Here is a 20339-nt window from a genome sequence, read left to right on the forward strand (position 1 = left end):
TGTAGAGCAGCACTAGCTTTCTCTTCTCTGAAAGCCGCTGGCAGACGTCCAGTCAGCAGTTGTAGTGTCAAGATTCTAATTCTGACTCGACTTGCTAGAGAAATAGGAAGTTGCTTTTTTCGAGGAGGCAGGCCAGGAAGGTAAGGTACCCCACAGAATCAAGACGGTTAGGGCGGGGATTGTCCTTGGGCTGAACTGGGGCTGAGTCCTGGCCCTTTAAACTCCAGGGGGAGGATCCGGAAGTGGATAGGCGGGGCGAAAGGCCCTGCTATATAAGAGGGCCCAGCCGCGCGGGGTCTCCAATCTGCCATTTTTTGTCCCTGAGTAAGTCTCTGGCGTCCCAAATTCCCTGTTTTTTTCACAGGCTCTATTCCGTCCGCTGGTCCACCACCTCAGGGGAACGATGGCCGCAGAGTCCACAGCCACTGCCGCCATCGCCGCGGAGCTGGTTTCCGCCGAAAAGTAAGCTGGACCGTGGAGAGCTTGAGGCACTGGCCAGTCCGCAGGGAGGGGGTGGTGGACGGAGGCTACCCTGGAGGGACAGACCGGAGGGTGGGAAGACGGGCCTCCCAATGAACAACCGTCGCTGTTCGGGGAGGCCTGGACACTGGAGAAGCCCACTTCTTGCAGAGAGCCTCTCTCATTAGCAGTAACGCCGGTCGGCTGGCGCCCCCTGCCCTGCTTTTCGCGGTCGCCATCTTGCCGGGGGCAGCGGCGGCTGTCTCCATCGCCTGCCCCTCTCCTTCCTCCCCGGCCCGGGGCTATCGGCGGGGAGGCGGGGCCTGGGCGCGCGGGTTTGCCTTTACGCCCTGCGGTTCCCGCACTCCTGGCCTACTCCTCTGGTAGAATCCCCAAACAACTCGGGAAAATAAACCAGCAGAGATTTGGCGCCAAAAAAAAAAATACAACCCTGCACGAGGAAGGAGGCTGGACCGGTGGGTCGGAGTGGGCGGGGCCTTTCGGGGGCGGGGTTGTGCGCTCGTGCGTTCGTTTCTCAGCCGGCCCTTGAGCAGGGGGCGGGGCCCTGAGGAGGCGGGAAAACTCCATTGTTTGGGACAGCGCGGCTCGCAGAGCCGCTCGGACTTCCGCGGCGGGGAACGATGAGTCTTGTTCCGCGCTGTCTCCTCGCTCACCTGGTACCCTTCTACCCTCAGCGAGCCCCATTTCTTTTTCCTGTGGTGAAGAGCATCGTGATTCTTTTTAGACTTTGGGAGTGTTGCCCAGAGACTTGGCTACTTCTGGGGGCCTTTATCGGGATGCGGAGCATCTAGCGCTGCGTTGCGGTCTCCTCACTTACAGCAGTGTTTGGTTGCTAAGAAAATTGGAAGTATTATGCGCTGAAGTGTAATAGAGGGATTGGTAGAATCCCTCTTGGATTCTACCTTCCACTTGGAGGGAATGGTAGAAGACATGACTGCTTTGAAAGCGGCGCAGTGCCTCTCAGACATAAGGTACTTTTTGAACAGTGAAGGGAAACAGTTCATTCGAAGAAACAAGAAATAGTTTCCGTAGTATTAAGTGGCAGAGTCTGAGCTGAACATCAGTATTTAAAGTTTGTATTCTCATTACTTACCACTCCCCCGACCCCAAAAGAAAGTTTAGTTGAGAGAAAATTGCATGAAAACCTAACTAGCTGGTTGGAGAGAACAATAAAGGCAGCATTCAGTTAAGTTGCTGGGGGTATTGAGAGGTAAACCGTCTAAGATGTTTAAGGGGGAGGGTAAAGAAAATGACTTGCTTTTAAACTCTCATAAGAAGGCACATTATAATTTAAGTATAATTGAAGGAATAAAAGGAATAACTTCCAAACCAGTAGAGAGAAAAAAGAGAAATAAACCTCAGTTCAGAGTTGATTTTGATACCACTTTCGTTGCTTAAATAGTGAATGATAGGCCACAGTTTTGTCGTCTGTAAAAAGCTTCATTTTGGCTTTTCTTTCCTCATACCATTTTAACAACGTTGCTGAAGGTTGTCAGTGATTGTCTAAATGCTAAGTCAGCCCTTGTCCTCATTAGCGTTCTAACTAGTTCTTAACATTTTTGTTTATGTTACAAAAGATAAAGAATATAGCAATTTATACTGTAGTGGTAAGGAGGAATGAGAAAGCTTAGAAGTCTTACGTGATGCATTGAATATTAGTTTAGCTGTCTTACAATAATTCCTGAATACTTATTTGTTGCTTTAGAAGAGAGAGAAAATAAAAATAAAGTAGTTTAGCTCAATAATCCTTAAAGTTCTGGGGTTTGTTATTTTTATTTCCATAAGTGGATGGTTCGGTTGTGTTGGTTTGAGGCTTATTTTGGTGCTTAGTAGTTTGCTGTTTAAAGTAAAATTGATAGTTTCTTGTGAGTTAGCTTCATGGATTTATGATGAACTAATGTCACTAACTAGAATGTATTCACGTGAAAGATTTAGCCAGCATACTTGTGGACCTGATTTTTGGTGGGGTGGAGGAGTTAGGCGAATACATTAGCTCAAATGTGTAAATGAGAAAAGAATCTCTATTGGTAAAACATTGTTCTTAGAAGATTGTTTTAGATATAAAAGTCTGATATTTGATAATCTCAAGGTGCTTTTGAGGTGAGGGGGAAAGAATAGGGCAGAAAAATAAAAGGATTAAGTATATCAAAATTATTCCTGAATAAGATGAGTATGATCTTGTACTCTCAAGACAGTTTACTCATTGTCACACCCATTAACTTTGATAACCTTAATATGCATGTCCAAAACTAGTCTTCACTTACCACTTTAAAAACTGAGGTTCACCCTAAAGATTACACAAAAGAAACTATTAGAATTAATAAACATATTTGGCACAATTGCAGGATACTAAATCAACACAGAAATCAGTTGTGTTTCTATACGCTAATAATGAACAATCTGAAAAGGAAACAATTCCATTTATAGTAGTATCATAAGAATAAAGTACTTAATAAGCCTGACCAAGGAGGTGGAAGTTTATACACTAAAAACTACAAAACATTGCTAAGAGATTAAAGACACAAATCAATGGAAAGATATCTCATGTTCATGGATTGAAATGCTTAATATTACTAAGATGTATGAATTCAACACAATTTCTATCAAAATCTCAATAGCCAGATACAGACTAATTTATATAAAATAAACAAGATCGTTCTGTATAGCATACAGGACTATACCCAATATCTTGTAATAACCTATAATAAAAAATATGAAAAAGGATATATATGTATAACTGAATTATGCTGTACACCAGAAACTAACAACATTGTAAGTCAACTATACTTCAGTTTAAAAAAAACTCAATGACATTTTTCACAGAAATAGAAAAATTCATCCTAAAATTTATAAGAAATTTCTAGGGACCCCAAATAGCCAAAAGAAATTTTGAATAAGAACAAAGTGGAGGACTCACTTCCTAATTTCAAAGTATTACAGAGCTATAGTAATCACAACAGTGTGGTACTGGCATAAAGATAGACAAATAGAATAGTGGCATATAATAGAAAGCCCAAAAATAAACCCTTGCATATGATCAAATTATCTTGAGGTAAGGAAAGTCTTTTCAACAAATGGTGTTGGGAAATACACTGGATATACACATGCAAAAGAATGAAGAGTTGGACCTTCATCTTACACCATATACAAAAATGAGCTGGAAATGGATTAAAGACCTGAATGTGAGACCTGAAACTATAAAACTCCTACAAGAAAGCACAAGTAAAAAGCTCCATGATATTCGCCTTAGCAGTAGTTTTTTGGATGTGATACCAAAAGCACAGGCAGCAAAAGTAGAAATAGAAAAGTAAGATTACATCAAACTTACAACTTTTGTGCATCAAAGGGTACAGTCAACAGGGAAAAGGCAACATGAAATGGGAAAAGATATTTACAAATCATATATCTGGTAAGGGGTTAAGAGCTAGAAGCATGAATGACAACTCAAAAAAGTCAAATCATTTGGTTTAAAAATGAGCAAAGACTTGAATAGACATTTCTCCAAAGATTATATACAAATGGCCAACCATATAAAAGTATGTTCAACATCACTAATCAAAGAAATGCAAATCAAAACCACAATATTATCTCAACACCCATTAGGATGGCTACTTTCAAAAAGCCAGAATATTACAAGTGTTAGCAAGGATGTGGAGAAATTGGGACTCTTTTTCACTGTTGGTGAGATTGTAAAATGGTGCAATTGCTATGGAAAACAGTATGGAGATTACTCAAAAAAATTACAAATAGAACTATCATATGACCCAGCAAGAAAACAGGGTCTTGAAGAGATTTTTTTTTTGGTACACCACGTTCATAGCAGTACTAGTCACAATAGACAAGAGGTAGAAGCAGCTGAAATACCCCATTGATGAATGAACGGATAAGCAAAATATACAAAAGCACACACAGTTGAAGATTATTCAGCATTAAGGAAGGAAATCCTTTTAAAAAATCTTATTTATTGAAGTGTAGTTTGACTTGCAATGTTAGTTTCAGGTGTACAGCAAAGAGATTCAGTTATTCATACGTACATGTATATATACACACACATACACATATATATACATATATTTTCAGATTCTTTTCCATTATAGCTTATTACAAGAAATTGAGTATAGTTCCCTGTGCTATACAGAATATCCTTGTTTATTTTATATATAGTATTGTGTATGTGTTAATTCCAAACTCCTAGTTTATCCCTCCCCACTTTCCCCTTTGGTAACCATAGTTTGTTTTCTATGTCTGTGAATCTGTTTTTGATTTGTAAATAAAATGTGGGTGTTTTTTTTTTTTTTTTAAGATTCCACATAAAAATGATACACAATTTGTCTTTCTCTGATTTCACTTAATGATAATCTCTGGGTCCATTCATGTTGCTGCAAATGGCAGTTTTCATTCTTTTTTATGGCTGAGTAATCCACTGTGTCTATATACCACCACTTCTTTATTATATACATATGTGTGTGTGTGTGTGTGTAAGTGTAATGTCTTCTCTATCCATTCACTTACCAATGGACATTTAAGTTGTTTCCATGTCGTGGCTATTGTAAATAGTGCTACTGTGAACACTGGGGTGCATTTGTCTTTTTGAATTAGTTTTCTCCAGATATATACCCAGGAGTGGGATTGCTGGATCATATGGTAAGTCTATTTTTAGTTCTTTAAGGAACCTCCATACTGTCCTCCATAGTGGCTGCACCAATTTATAGTCCCACCAACAGTGTAGGAGGGTTCCTTTTTCTCCACACTCTCCAGCATTTATTAATTTGTAGACTTTTTAATGATGGCTATTCTGACAAGAAGGAAGGAAATTCTGACATGGTACAACATGGATGAACCTTGAGGATATTATGCTAAGTGAAATAAACTGGAGACAAAAAGGCATACTGTATGATTCCAGTTATGTGAGGTATCTAAAGTAGTCAAAATCATAGAAATAGAAAGTAAAATGATGGTTACTAACAGCTGGGTGGGAGGGAGAAGAGGGGAATTACTGTTCTTTGGGTATAGAGTTTTAGATTTGCAAAATGAAAGAGTTCTGGAGATCTGTTTTACACCAATGTGAACATACTTAACACTGCAGAATTGTATACTTAAATATGATTAAGATGGTAAATTTTATGTTACGTGTTTTATCACACCAAAAGAAGATAATAACTATAGGATGAACAAAATAAAATGGATTTTCAAAGAAAGAGAAACATTTTTCCTTCTAGGGGAAAGAAAAGTAGATTAATGTTTGGGTCACTCAGGCAAAAGATTTATAATTCTCTACTTGCTAACCCTTAGTCTCAAGTTAGTAACAAGGTTGAGTATACATTGGAATTTGCAGAAAATAATAAAATTTGCAGATAAACATCTCAAGAACAGCGAAGATTCCTTGTTTTTGTTTTTCTCATTTAAATCTGCAGTGTAAATTTTAGTTGGTGGAAGGAAGCCAGGTCCTGACTCAAGTATCTTATTGATTGTAAAGCCTGCTCTTTAATTTTAGTTTTTTTTTTTTAAAAAGATGGGTTAAAGTGTAAAAGTGCAAAGCAAATCATTGAACTTTAAAAAAATTTTTTTACCTGCTACTTTTTCAGTACATTTTATTGAAATATAGCATACTACAAAATGCACAAATGCTAAAGGTACAGTTGAATGAAATTTCACAAAGGGAAATTAGAAACACAACACTACACAGAAGCCCCCCACCTTAGTCACACTTTCCCTATCTGACTTCCAAAATTACAGATTAGTCTGTTTTTGAACTTTATATGTACAGTATATAGTTACATCTGGCCTTTTACACTCAACATTATGAGAATCATCCACATCACATATTGTTCTAGTAATTTCTTTCTGCTGTATAGTAGTCCATTGTATGAATACAAATCACCTCATCCATTGTGTTGTAGGTGGATGTTAAACTTGTGTTTAAAAAACATTGTTTTAAATTTTTTTTTGTGGAGGGGAGGTAATTAGGCTTGTTTGTTTATTTTTAATGGAGGTACTGGGATTGAACCCAGGATTTCGTGCATGCTAGGCATGCACTATACCCTCCCCATTATACTTGTATTTATTTGTAAATATACCTTGAAACTTAATAAGGAGGATGACAGATGATGCTAAATTTCTATGTTGACTTAGAGTCAGGAAAACTGGATTCTATTTCTGCTGCTGCAGTGGACCTCAGTTTTCCCATTTGTAAAATGGTGGTGGTAGTGAAGGAGATTCTACAAGTTAGCTAAAATTCTTTTAGGAAAAGTTTGTGAAACAGTTTTCTTTCCTTCTAGTTAAAAGCACATTTTATATTTTTTCATGGTATTTCAAACCATTTGCCTTGTCTTTTGCAGAAGAGATGAAGCTGGAACAAGGTGGTTGAATTTATGCTCCTTTTTACCGGCCACACTTCCTTGCAGAGAAGTTGGTACTGTGGCCAAGCAACATTACAGAGGAATATGTTATTTTCTTTATAGAGTTTGTAGATCAAAACAGTCCCAGTTGGCCAAGATGCAGCCCAGGGAGTCCCAGCAGGGATGAACTATTGGCTTCCCGTCCAGACCTGGGATCTCCGCAGTCCAAGCAGTCAGTTTGAGCCCTCTGGTTGGTTTGGGACCTGGAAGCAAGAAAGTGGGCAATCTGCAATCTGAGGTTGCTATGATCCGAGTCTTGACACCAAGAAGGTGTTACCCCAAAAGGGAAAGTCCTCAGTTCTTGTCTCTTTGGAAAGAGAAGAATTCAGATGGGAAACAAAAGTGTTGTGTACTTAAGATTTTAAAGATTTTATTGGCAAAGCAAAAGTACACCTCCAAGAGTGCAGATGGTGGGCTTATACAAGAGAGGATGGCAGCCTATTTACCCTATATTTATTGAGCATTTGCTTTATTTACTAGAAGCTCTGGTTAAGGAGACTAGTAGAGATCTCTGCTCTCAAATGGAGCTTCCACTACTGGAATAGAGACCATAAATAAAGATTAGAGAATATCAGTGATAAAGTGCTATGCAGATAACTGAACTTAACCCTATTTTAAGGTAATACGAGGTAACTGGGTGGTTATTTTAGATTGGGTGGTCAGGATGGCTTCAATGAGATATGAATAACAAAGGGCCAGCTATATGAAGTTTCTAGCAGGGAAACTTCATTCATGGAAATAGGGATAGCAGAGAATGTGGGTACAGATGCAAGCAGGTTGGTAGTTTCAGTGGTTGAGGAAAAGAGACTTCCTGATTGTTTCTGTTTGCTCAGTGAAGTAATGAGGCAAGATCTGCTTTAGAAGTAAGGCGGGAGTGGAATATGGTGTGGGAGATTTGAGGAGAGAAGTAGTTTTTGGGGGGACTTGGAAGACATATTCTAAGGAATGTAGCTGGATTGCCAGTGTTGTCCTTGTTTTATATTTGAGGCCAAGAATTTAGAGACTGGTCAATACTGTTTTGTTCAAATGTTCATTGAACTGCTGTAGCCGACAGAGAATAGATGGCTCAACAAGAAGTTGAGACCTTGTGGAACTTAAAAGTTTTCCAGAAGAAGAGCCTGAATAGAATACTTTCTTTGCAGACTGAGGGTTTTTGTTAAAAAACAAAAACAAAAAAAACCCCATTTTAAGATAAAATTGGAGATTTGCATCCACGTCCTCCCTACCATCTAGTTGTCTTCCAGCAACTACTTATTTGGTCTCTTGGTGTTTCCGCTCCTTCCCCTCAAATAGCATTGTCTCCTCTGCATTCAAGCATCCTAATGTTTAAAAACATTTTCTCTGTTAGATATCTGTGTTCTTTGCTTCTTCCCGAGTCTGCATTCCTATTCTGTTTTTTCCCTTGTTTGCTTATGAATTTAACAAATGTATTTAATATGTATCTTAATGTTAGGATTTAGAGATACAAATAAGCTCTCAGTTCCTGTTCACAATCTAATTGGACAGGTGTGTTCTGAGAATATACACATTTGTTCAACCTGCCTCAATCTGGTTTCTTTCCCTTCATGTCATTTAAATAACATTGCTAAAGGTATTCACTGATTGTTTAAATGCTAGATTAGTCCTTACCATACTTAGCTTTCTAATTCTTAACCTTTTTGCTGCATCCCATTCTAGATACTCCCTCCTTAATTTTGTTTTCCTTTGATGTTACTTCTGTTTCTTCTATCTCTGTTTTTTCGTTTTTAATGCTTGCTAGAATCTGTTCATTCTTTGTGCCAAGAACTGAACTAAGCACTTTGTGAACTTTCTCATTTAATTTTCCCCAAAAATGCTGTATGAGATAGATATTGTTAATAACAGTTGAGGAAACTAAGGCACTTCACATGCTATGTGGCAAAGTTACTTGTCCTTAATCCTACCATAGTGATTCAGAATTGGTCACTTATTTTGACAAATATTAGGTGCCAGGCTTTGTGCTTTGGTGCTAAGATACAGCTAGGATAAGACAGACATGGTTTCTTTCCTTAGATCTTAATCTTGTTGGGGAATACAGAAAGTCAACAGGCAATTGGAATATAGTATGAGTTATGGGGTCATGTATGTTACTCAGTCATCTGTATAATTGGGTAAGTTGCTTCTTTGGAAAATAGGAATACTGCCACCTGCCACAAGATTTTTTTTTTTTTTTTTGGTGAGAAGATAAAGTGAGAATGTAATAGGCACTGCTATCTCTGGCAGTCTAACATTTGCTCTGATTTGCCTATTGAATGTTACCTGTTTAGGTGTTCCATAAGCATCTCAAAACCAATGCTTACTATGTAACCCCCAGTTTTCACTGATGAATTCTGTTCTTGTATCTTACTTTAGTTGGATAGTACTCAGTTTTCCAACCCCAGAAATAAAAATTCTAGGCTCCTCCTCTCTTTTTATTTTCTAAACAGTCACCAATATTTAGTAGTTTGGTGTTCTGTAGCTGGGCTTAGAAATGTAAAGCCTAGAGGGCCATATAGGAAAAAGTGAAGTGGTGGTGGGGATTGTAGTGAATTCTCCCTTAAAGTGGGCAGTCACTGTTCAACTTCAGCTGATTACAGGAGAATGTAGGCCATATTGGCAGAATTTCTGACATTTAAAAAATACTGTAATTGTTTTGTTTTTTTTTTTTGATTAGCAAATAACATCCTGATTCAAAATCCAGAAGGGTAAGTATAGTGAAATGTCCCTTCAGTCCTTGTTCCCTAGTCACACAGTTTTTCTGAGTCCACCAGTGTTAGTAATATATTAAGTATCCCTCAACAATACCTTATGTGTATATAAGCAAATTGTACGTAGTTACTAATTCTACGTTGTTGTATAAATGTAGCACCCTTGATACATTTTTGAACACTTAGCAATATATCTTAGAGGTCATTCCTCATCAGAACAGTTGCCTTTCCTTACTAGGGCATAGTTTCCTTAGTTTTTTTAACGGCTGCATTGTATTCTGTACTGTGGCTATCTCATAACAGGTTCCCTATTGATGGATGTTTGAATTCTTCCCAGTATTTATTACAAACAGTGCTTCAGTGATAACCTTGTAAACCATGGACTAGTATATCTATAGGATAAATTTTTACAAGTGGAATTTATGGATCAAAGAGTGATAGATTACTGCCAAAATAGATCTTAGAGGTTTTGTGAATTTAAACTTCTATTAGCAATATATGGGAGCACCTGTGTCTCTTACATCCTTGTCTTTGCCCGTTTGATGGGTAAAAAATACTTTCTCATTGTAAATCTATGTTTCTCTTAGGAATGAGCATGAGCAGGTATTCAAATGGTTGATTTGTTTGTGTTTCATTTTCTGTAAATGTGTTTATATCCTTTAATATTTTACTATTAGACCTTTTTTCCTGTTGATTTTAAGATTCTGTATATATTTGCTAAGTTAACCTTTTGTGAAATGAATTTCATGGAGTAGAATTTATCAATCTTTCATGATTTCTGAGTTTTTTAAATTGAAGTATAGTTGATTTACAATGTTCTATTAATTTCAAGTGTACAGTAAAGTGATTCAGTTATACGTATATAGTTTTTCAGATTCTTTTCCATTATAGGTTATTACAAGATATTTAATATAGTTCCCTGTGCTATACAGTAGGTCCTTGTTTATCTATTTTATGTATATTAGTGTGTATATGTTAATCCCAAACTCCAAATTTATCCCTCCACCCCACCCCTTTCCCCTTTGGTAACCATAGTTTGTTTTCTATGTCTGTGGGTCTATTTCTGGTTTGTAAATAAGTTCATTTATGTCTTTTTTAAAGATTCCACATAGAAGAGATATCATATGATATTTGTCTTACTCTGTCTGACTTACATGATAATCTCTAGGTCCATCCATGTTGCTGGAGGTGGCATTATTTTATTCCTTTTTTATGACTAATCCCATTTTGTGTGCATACATGTGTGTATGTCACATCTTCTTTATCCTCATCTGTCAATGAACATTTACATGATTCTGATTTTAAAAACCCTTTCCAGATAAGTTACAAAGTAATTCTCCCCTGGTTTTCTCTAGTACTTTTCTGGTTTCATAGTTTACATAATGACTTTTCAAGAGAAGCAGAAATCCTGTTTTTATGTGATATCTTCATAGTTTTAGATGTAGTTATTATAATTAACATTAAAAAATAACTGGGTAAACATGCCTGTGGCTCAGATACGACACAAAATTCAGTTTATAATTTTTGTTCTAATTCAGTTGTTTCTTACAGTGTGGTCCCCAAACCAGCAGGAGCAGCATCACCTAGAAAGTTATTAGAAATGCAGATTCCTGGAAATTGTCCTTCATCCCTATAGCTCTATGAAGTCTGCTTATTTTCAAACCCCATTCCTCTTGCACCTCTCCCCCCAATTCCTCAGGGCTTTTCATCAAGCTTGTAGACTAATACAATATTCACAAAAGAATTAGGAGCAAAGATTTTGGATCCTGTTGAAAGTAACTGGCAACTTTTTATCTCTAAAGCATTCTAGGTCTTAGACTCCAATATCATTAGTCCTCACCTGTCATTTAATCTTCTCTGCCTTTCTCTGTGCTTCTAAACAAGTTGTCCCTTCTGCCTTAACTTTTGTTGGAGACTGTCTCCAATTCTTAGCAAATGGTAGGTACTAAAATGTCTATTGACTTTAATTTTTTTGAATTAATATATTTATTGGATTGAGTAAACTATTCTTTGTTCATTTGTTTCATCCATATTGCATATATCACACCTATTTTCATAAATTTGGTATGACTAAGAAAGTTCAGATGTGAAGAATTAATCAATTCAGTTCTATTCGTATGTTTTAATCTTTTGGGGAGTTTTCAGTAATGTCTGTGTAGGAAAGCCTTTTTATTTCCTATAGATTCTTTTGTTCTCATCTCTAGCTTTTTTGCTGTATGTATTCTAATTCTGATTTACTGCTTCTGAAGTGTTGGTACTCAGTGATAAAGTTTCCTCTTTTCCCACTGTTATTTTCTTTTCTCCAATTTATCACAGCTAACAGCATTCTCAGTTCTGATTTCAGCTTTAGTATGCTTTGGGGGCACATTTATAAATGATATATGCCCTTACTTAGCTAAATATTGCCTTTGGGATATAGGTAAAATGATGGAGCAGGTAAAAATGGCAAGGATTTAAATTAATACCAAGTGAATGGTGTCAATCTGTAGGGTTCCTTAGTAATAACTTAGGTCAGCCCTGTCTTTAAACCTACCTAAGGTTTAATTGTATTATAAAGAAATAGTAGATTCTTCTTTCCCTTTATTTATCAATTTACAAAATAATGCAGTGGTCTCCTGTTATTCTCCAAAGTTGACTAATGAGTTTTTTGTTTGTGTCATTGAGAACTCATGGATGGATTTAAACATAATTGGAGTTTTCCCAGTCAATTGTAGTTATTATCTATGCTGATGCTCATATTGTCCCTTCTTTTGGCCAGTGGGATTTTACTGAGGTTGGCTCCTAAGTGTGCTTTTGTAATATTTTTGTAAATTACTATGGAACATCGAATTTATAGAGAAATTGCAAAAATATTACAAAGAACTCTTCCTGTGCTTTTCCTTGGATTCTCCATATTTGCTTTTTAATTCCTTTTGGCATGACTATGAGTAGATATGACCCTAAGTAATAAGTTTTGTCCTTTTCTGGTATGAAATGATCCCAGATTCACCTTTGTACTTCCCCTGCCTTGGTTTAGAATCAGTTCTTTGTCTTGGTTCCTTTTGGTGGGAAATGGATTTTCAGGAGCACAGTCTAGGTGCTAGGGGGTACTCATTGCTGCTGAGTTGGTCACTGTTTCTAGACTTTTACAGTAAATGCCGCTATGAAATATTTTAAGGGTATTTATTAGGATTTTTCAAAGAAATAATCTGGGAATCTTTGCTTCTTCCTTTTTAAAAAAAACAAACTATTTTTAGTGGGCAGTTTGCAGAATGAGATTTTTTAGGATTGCATATATTGTATTATAACAGAAATAATGCATTCTCTTCCATCTGATCATAAACTCAGTGCTAGGATGTGATTGTCTTGTTCATTGTAGTATATATTTCATAATTAGCAAATAAACATTTAACAGTTATTTGAATGAGTAAGGCTTAAATTTCATAATGTAAGTAAATATTACATAGATCTTAATATCACAGTGGGCATTTAATAAATAAATGGTAGCTCCTTTGTGGGGTGGAGGTAGTTAGGTTTATTTATTTATTTGTTTTCAATGGAGGTACTGGGGATTGAACCCAGGACCTTGTGCATGCTAAGTATGCACTCTACCACTATACCCTGCCCTGTCTTACATTTTTCTTAATTTGTTTAATTTTCTTAAAATAGCCTCCATTTTTACTTTTTTCTCCTTAATTTTGATTACAGAATTGAAGAAGATGCTCCTGCTCCTTCTACCTCTGCAGATAAAGTGGAGAGGTAAGATTATGTACATGGTGCAATTAGATTTATATCTGAAACATAAACTAAAAGTTATATAACTTGAGGGCAGTTTGTTTCATTTTTAATAGATAACAAAACTGAATATTAAAGTACTTGTCTAATTTAAAGTATGGAGTCCTGATGAGATCTTCAGATTTTTTGCATTTGATTAAAATATTAAAATAGAAAATTATTTAATCCTGCTTCTTAAATTCTGCACTTAGTGCACAACATACAACATGCCTGGCAAGTGCTAACCTATTCTTTGAATACTTCTACTGATTTAGATCTCTTTTATAGGGTTGCCATTTTCAATTTTGTTGTTTTTCTAGTTTAAAAGATTTATATTGAGCCCACATGTATTTCCATGTAACTTCCCCATCTTGATGTGACCATAGTTCTTAACCAGAGGTAAGCATAACAATGAACTAGAAAGCTTATCCGAAAGGTAAATGCCTACATTGCATCCCTAGCGTTTATCTGTCAACTTTGAGTGTATGAGTGTTTTGGAAAAGCTTCCTGATAATTCTTAAGCTCACTGAGGCTGAAAATTACTGTTCTAAATTCTGTGTAATCCTTCTGCAGAGTATCTGACTTTTTTGTTGTTGTTTAGAGTAAGTTTTTTAGGGGTTTTTGTTTTTCATTTTGTGGTCTTAAATTTCCTTGTTATCTTGGTTATTTAAGCTATGTCTTCTACAAATAATACCTAATAATTTGAGTCAGTCTCATTTTTGGGTGGGAGAAGTACTGCTCAGGATTGGTCCTAAACATACATTCACATAATCTTTTTAGAGGGTTATTCTTGGAATATACTGCAGTTTAAAGGCATTAAAGAAACTATTATGATTTAAATGTAGCAGGTATTCAAAAAAAGTTTCATCTTTTTCTTGCAGTCTGGATGTGGATAGTGAAGCTAAGAAACTATTGGGTTTAGGACAGAAACATCTGGTGATGGGGGATATTCCAGCAGCTGTCAATGCCTTCCAGGAAGCAGCTAGTCTTTTGTAAGTACTGAGTTTTGCTATGATGTGATATGTTCCTAATAAACTTGAGTCATTAAAAAGTTGTTTTATGGGAAAAAAGAATGAAGAGGGAGGGATTTAAAAGATTAACAGTTTTTCATGTATGAGTTTATTCCTATAACTATGAAACCTACATATCACTGACCAATTTCAGCCTTTTATTTTTCTGGGTTAAGGTAATTTTCTGGTCACCACTAATTAGGGTGACCAACTTGTCCTGGTTCTGGAACTTTTCCAATTTTAACACTCGAAGTTCTGTGTCCCAGGAAACTCCTTAGTCCCAAGTAGGCCATGATGGTTGGTCATCCTACCACTAATGCTATTATAAGCACAGCATTTTTCATAAATTCTTCACACTTTTGTTATCTGCTGCACTGCTTGAACATTGGTAGTTAACCACTAGGTGACCATATATATATATCTGTGTCTTGGGGGCACAGTTTATCTTTAGTGCCTCATAAGTGATTTAACTAAAGACTTTAATGTATTCTGTATGCTGAGAGAAAGTACACATTAAATCTTGAAGCAGTAGCCTTTCAGCCTATGACTCAGTTTGAGCTAATTTCCTCTAAGATACTATTACCAATTGCAGTTGAAGTCAGTCATGCTTCCATGTAATTAGTTGATTATATTATATATAGCTGAGTTGAGGAAGTCTTCCTTATAAAAGATATGTTTAAAATAAAGCAGGGTTTCAGGTTTGAGGCTCACCTCACTGATTAAAAGCCTTTGGCTTCTTCAAATTCCTTCTGTTCAGTCAGTCAGGGTCATATTGTTAGTCCATTCTTTTCCCAACCCTTACTCCCTCTAGAACAGAATCTTATTCCTGGATGTCTGCAATAATCTCTTTTCTGATTACTGGCCTTTGGCCTTTTCATAATTACCTGGGCCTGAAGAGCTGAGGCTCTGGTATTCAGTGGTATGCTAAGTATTTAGGTATTTCTATATAAAAATGCATGGTTATCTTACAGTGTAAAATGTTAAAATCTAAGTTTTTAAGATTTAGCACATAGAAACCCACTTCTTAGCTTATTCCTTCCAGATCGTGGAGAGATCAGTACTCAGTGTCCTGCTGTTAGGTGCTTAGGAGGGAAATTTGAGATGCGTTATTCTAATCTACTAGACTACCCTTAAAAATGACCGTTATCACAATACTTTCTGCTTAGTTTCTCTGTTTACTCTCTCTGGACTCTTGGGCTATTAGTTGGTCTGACTTGGCATGATTTCTGCCAGTCCTTTTCTCCATGAAAGCTCAGTCTCTTTACTCCACATAACATACCTCCTTCCCATTTATTACACTTCTGCAATTTTTTTCCCTCCTTCCCTGTCTAGATACTAGTAGCTAAAATTTATATATATATGTGTGTGTATATATATATATATAGTCCTATCTGTATTTCTAAGCATTGTTTTAAATGATTTTATATACATTAACTCACTTAGTTCTTAAACAGCTCTGAGTGGTTCTTTTTTTTTTAAACTTTTTTTATTGATTTATAATCATTTTACAATGTTGTAAATTCCAGTGTAGAGCACAATTTTTCAGTTATACCTGAGTGGTTCTTGACATTTCTGTTTTACAGATGGGAAAACTAAGGCACTGTGAGATTCAGGAACTTGACTTAAGGTTAAAAGTTTAGAGGTAGAATTTGGACCCAGGCAGTCTGGCTCCAGAGAACATGCTCTTAACTCATGGTGCCTTTCCATGGACCTTGCTCATCCTTTAGTTCTCAGCCAAAGGACCTCTAACTTTTAACAATATTCTGGCCCATACTGACCCCTATCTTGTATCAGGAGAAATACCTATTAATGTAGTTTGGCTCTTAGATAATATACTATAACTGTAGCAAATTGATGTCTTTTAGAATATTGTGTTCTAATTATATAATGTATATTCTACATCTAAACATATAATTATAATATATAGTATATAGATGGAAGAACAGGCAACAATAACTTCATTGTTTTTTGAAGTCCCTTGGGCCTTGACTTGAGGGCGAGAGGGAGTATTGGTTTCCTATATGGACATATTATGGAAGAAATGTCATTTTATAACTAAAGAACTAGGAAAAAAATGTTTTAGATTAGATGTTAATTCAGATCTTAGCTGTTTATTCTCTTTGTAGAGGTAAGAAGTATGGAGAGACAGCTAATGAGTGTGGAGAAGCCTTCTTTTTCTATGGGAAATCACTTCTGGAGTTGGCAAGGTATGTCTTTCAAGCCAAATTTATAAGTAGGATATTTTGTATCACTTTAATCGTCTATTTAAAACTTAAATTTCTTTATTTGCTAAGATTGTTGACCAGCTTTGAGGTTTCACATGAGCTAAGTGAGACTGGTTTTACTGCGGGATTAGAAAGAAGATGAAATATTGATGGAAGGTTTGAAAGGCACTTGATGCAAAGAGTATAAAGTTGTACTTAGGTTTTGAGTTTCAGGGCCATTAGAAGCAGAGATCTTTTGATTAGTGAATGGTCAATAATTTGCCGAAGTCCAGTTTAGAGAGAGAACGTTTAAAAGCACTCTCAGCTAGGCCAAAACAATCATCTGTAACAAGGACTGAATGAATGAAGGACAATTTGAAAACACTGGAATGTGAGAATGTCTTAAAATAAGACTCAAGAGTGGTCTTAACTGCTGGAAAGTTGTTGTATATTTTCCACCAGAATTTATTAACCAGAATGAAATATATCGAGGTTACACAAATTAGCACATACTCTGTGATTTGTTTAATCTCAGTTCTGGGAAGTTTTCTAATTTTTTTAGGGCATTCTGATGATTTATCATGAAAATCTTGCCAGATGTTTTTGGCCATCTAGAGAAATGTGGGTAGATGAGAAGTTTGGGAATATTATGGCCCTGTTGTAAAGGGAATATTATTAATCTTATTCTTTTGATAAGAGTTATCAGTGCTTTTTCAGGTGGCTGGATAAAGGGTATGCTTATTTCCTTCAGTGCTCTTTTAGCTTTAATTTATATTAGAAGTTTTGATCATTGCTTTTCTTCCATGAGTGCTTATAGTCTATATTCTCTGTACTTGCTTACTCTTCTATTGCTTTTATAATACAGGACTACAGTTTGTGTCTTACAAAGATTGTTAGGTACTGGCCATGATACCTTTAGTGCTTTCTCCTTTTGTTCTGCTAGAATGGAGAATGGTGTGTTGGGAAATGCCCTGGAAGGTGTGCATGTGGAAGAGGAGGAAGGAGAAAAAGCAGAAGAAGAATCTCTGGTAGAAAATAATGATAACATAGATGGTATGTGGAGTTGCATGTGACATTTAAGAGACGCGACGTTTATTTCTTGCGTACAAGTGATGGAAATAGGGCTCTCCTTATCCTGGATGGTTTCTCCTGGGGTGACACCTGCATCTGGTGGAGATTGCAGGGGAGGTAGCTGATTACTGAAACTGACAGCAGGCTTTTGTAAGAGGATAACTTAATTCCCCCAATAAATCTGGTTATTATTGATGTTTTAAGTATTACAACAACCTTGAATATTTTTCTGATGTAAATTTTTAAAAGTCTCTGAAGCTCAGTTATTTTAATAGCAGTGCTTTTGGAGCCCTTTTACACTTTTTGGTGTCTAAGAAAATTAAATGCTAATTTCTAAGCTGAGTTTGGCTACTAGAGTTTTACATATCGTTGGAGGTCTATAATGTTGAGAGGAGGATGAAGCTTGGCATCTCTTACCTAACTGATACTCAGAATGCTCAAGTAAAATGATACCTCATTTAAGGAGCTTGGGTTTCTTTTGCAATAAGTTGCTCTGCTAGCTGGGACTTTCCCTTTGCTTTTCTCAAGGGGGCAGATAATTTGTAGGCTGTCTGCTAAAACTTAAGCCAGGCTGTTTGAGGGTTTAAAGGGAATGTATTTTTAGTTTCCATTTATGTCTTTATCATTAAACTCGAAGACATGTTTATGCTTCATGTTCTTTAACCATGTAGAGGAAGCAAGGGAAGAGTTGAGAGAACAGGTTTATGACGCCATGGGAGAAAAAGAAGCCAAAAAAACAGAAGACAATTCTCTGGTAAAGCCCGAAATGGATGAAGAACAAGAGACTGAAATGGAAAAGGGTGGAAGAGAAGATATGGATGTAAGTGAGCCTGCAGAGGAACTACAGGAAAGAGCTGAATCAACTTCAGATCAGTTACCTGAAACCACTGAAGAGGCAAAAGGAGCAGCAGCACCAGAAGGACTGATTGAAGATGAAGTCACTTCTGAGAAGCCAGAACAGGAAGTACCAGATGCTGAGGAAGGAAAATCAGTTACTGGAACTGACGTCCACGAAGAGTGCAGAGTCAAAGGGGGTCAGGGAAAAGTAATTGTGAGCATAAAGGAGGAGAAGCCAAAAGAAGCTTCAGAAGAGCAGCCTGTTGTGACTCTAGAAAAGCAGGGCACTGTAGTGGAGATAGAAGCAGTCAAGCCAGTGGATGTGGGTGGGGATGAGCCAAAGGAGCAGGTAGCTGCTGCCTCTGAAGATGAGCCAGGAAAGGCTGCTCTTGAGCAGTTGATAGGGCAAGAGTTGCCTCCTGTTGAAGAGTCAGCAGAGGCTGCAGAGGCCTCAGCTGCAGAAGCTGGATCAGAAGTTTCTGAGAAGCCTGGGCAGGAGACCACAGTTTTCCCTAAGGGTGGTGCAGTCAATGGACTGTCAGCTGCAGGGGATCATACTCCCACTGAACCACAGACTAATGCAGAAGGACTGACAGAAATAGAAGATGGCCCAGGACTAGAGGAGAAGGTCAGGGCAGAGTTGGTTCCTAGCCAGGAGGAGACTAAGCTGTCTATACAAGAATCTGAGGCAGCTGGAGATGGGGTTAAGACTGAGGTAGCCCAGGGGGCTACTGAGAAATCCCCTGAAGACAAAGTTAAGATAGCTGCTAATGAAGAAACACAAGAGAAAGAAGAACAGATGAAAGAGGGTGAAGGTAACCGGGACATGCAAGAGCTTCAGTGGGTGGAGTACATTCTGGATTTGACTCACTAATCATGGGTAAAAGTCAGCCTTCCATTCAGGATTTTCCGTCTGCCTTTGGATTAGGAAAGGGCTAAGTGAAAATGGGGATAGTTTAAGAAGGTTGTGATAAGTTGAGCAAGTTAACTCAAAAAGCAAGTCTTCTTTAGCTGGCTTATGAACTAACGCTTTTACTAACTGCAAAATAGGCCTTTCTGTGATTTCTGAGACTTGGCTAGCTATCAGTAACTTGTTGCACCATACTAGCCAATAAAGGTGGGTGGGGGTGTGTGGTAGGTAGGGAAATAGTCGACTAGGCTGGCAGAGAATGCTGAATGGATGTTCACTTGCATGCCTCTGGATTTTTTTAAAATTTACTGTTCACATGATTCCTTTTTCTCTGCTTCAGGAAGCAGGATTAGAGCAGTAGAATCCACTGAATTGGTACACTTAAGCAGGCATGCCATTTAAATGAAGGCAGTTAACCCTTGAATGTTCTGTCACCAGAGTGAAAGAATTCTGGTAACTTTCTGGTAAATTTCTGGTAGCTTTTAGTCATAGGAAGTGTTTAGAGGCTTATTTGCATTAGTTAAATTAGCCCCCTCAAAAAGATAACAGAAAACTTAACCATTAAGCCCTCTTGCTGCTTTCCTCCCTCATTTTATGCTTGCTTTGGCTGCTAAACTGAATTTTTTGTTACTTAGAACATAATAAAGTGTGGATGCTTTGTACAGTATTACTAGTCTAATTGTGATTCAATTTCATCAAGATGTATAAGCCTCTAATTAGTGACTACATAATTGGCACGTCTGACTTGAGTTGTACTATCATTTGAGGATTCTGCTGTCTGTAAGATGCATCTAACGGTATCAATAACCACAGGTATATTCCAATTAATCATTGTTACTTCATGTAATTGACAGACTACTTCAAGAGTTCTCTTAAGTGTTAGATTTTCAACAACCCATTATCAGTATTTGTAGCTCACTCTGGTAAACTTTCTTCTACCTATGTGCAAGTCCCTGTTCTCCAGCCAGCAC

General features: G+C 37.2%; 1 protein-coding gene across 6 annotated transcripts in view; it reads left to right on the top strand.

Moving 5' to 3' along the window:
- NASP (nuclear autoantigenic sperm protein) overlaps positions 1–20339 on the top strand; it is a 27503-nt gene continuing 7164 nt past the window's right edge. For 2 of the 6 annotated variants that reach the window (XM_032494154.1, XM_006178422.3), the window contains exons 1-6: positions 291–462; positions 13271–13321; positions 14218–14328; positions 16473–16553; positions 17494–17603; positions 18293–19273. In XM_032494154.1, coding sequence (XP_032350045.1) covers positions 404–462; positions 13271–13321; positions 14218–14328; positions 16473–16553; positions 17494–17603; positions 18293–19273 — 1393 coding nt within the window. In that variant the 5' untranslated portion in view covers positions 291–403. Of the gene's footprint in view, positions 141–286; positions 463–13270; positions 13322–14217; positions 14329–16472; positions 16554–17493; positions 17604–18292; positions 19274–20339 lie in introns of those variants that run through there. The other 4 variants (XM_032494155.1, XM_032494156.1, XM_032494157.1 and 1 more) reach the window with 4 other exon arrangements.

This window comes from Camelus ferus, chromosome 13, assembly GCF_009834535.1.
Source record: "Camelus ferus isolate YT-003-E chromosome 13, BCGSAC_Cfer_1.0, whole genome shotgun sequence".
Classification (NCBI taxonomy): domain Eukaryota; kingdom Metazoa; phylum Chordata; class Mammalia; order Artiodactyla; family Camelidae; genus Camelus; species Camelus ferus.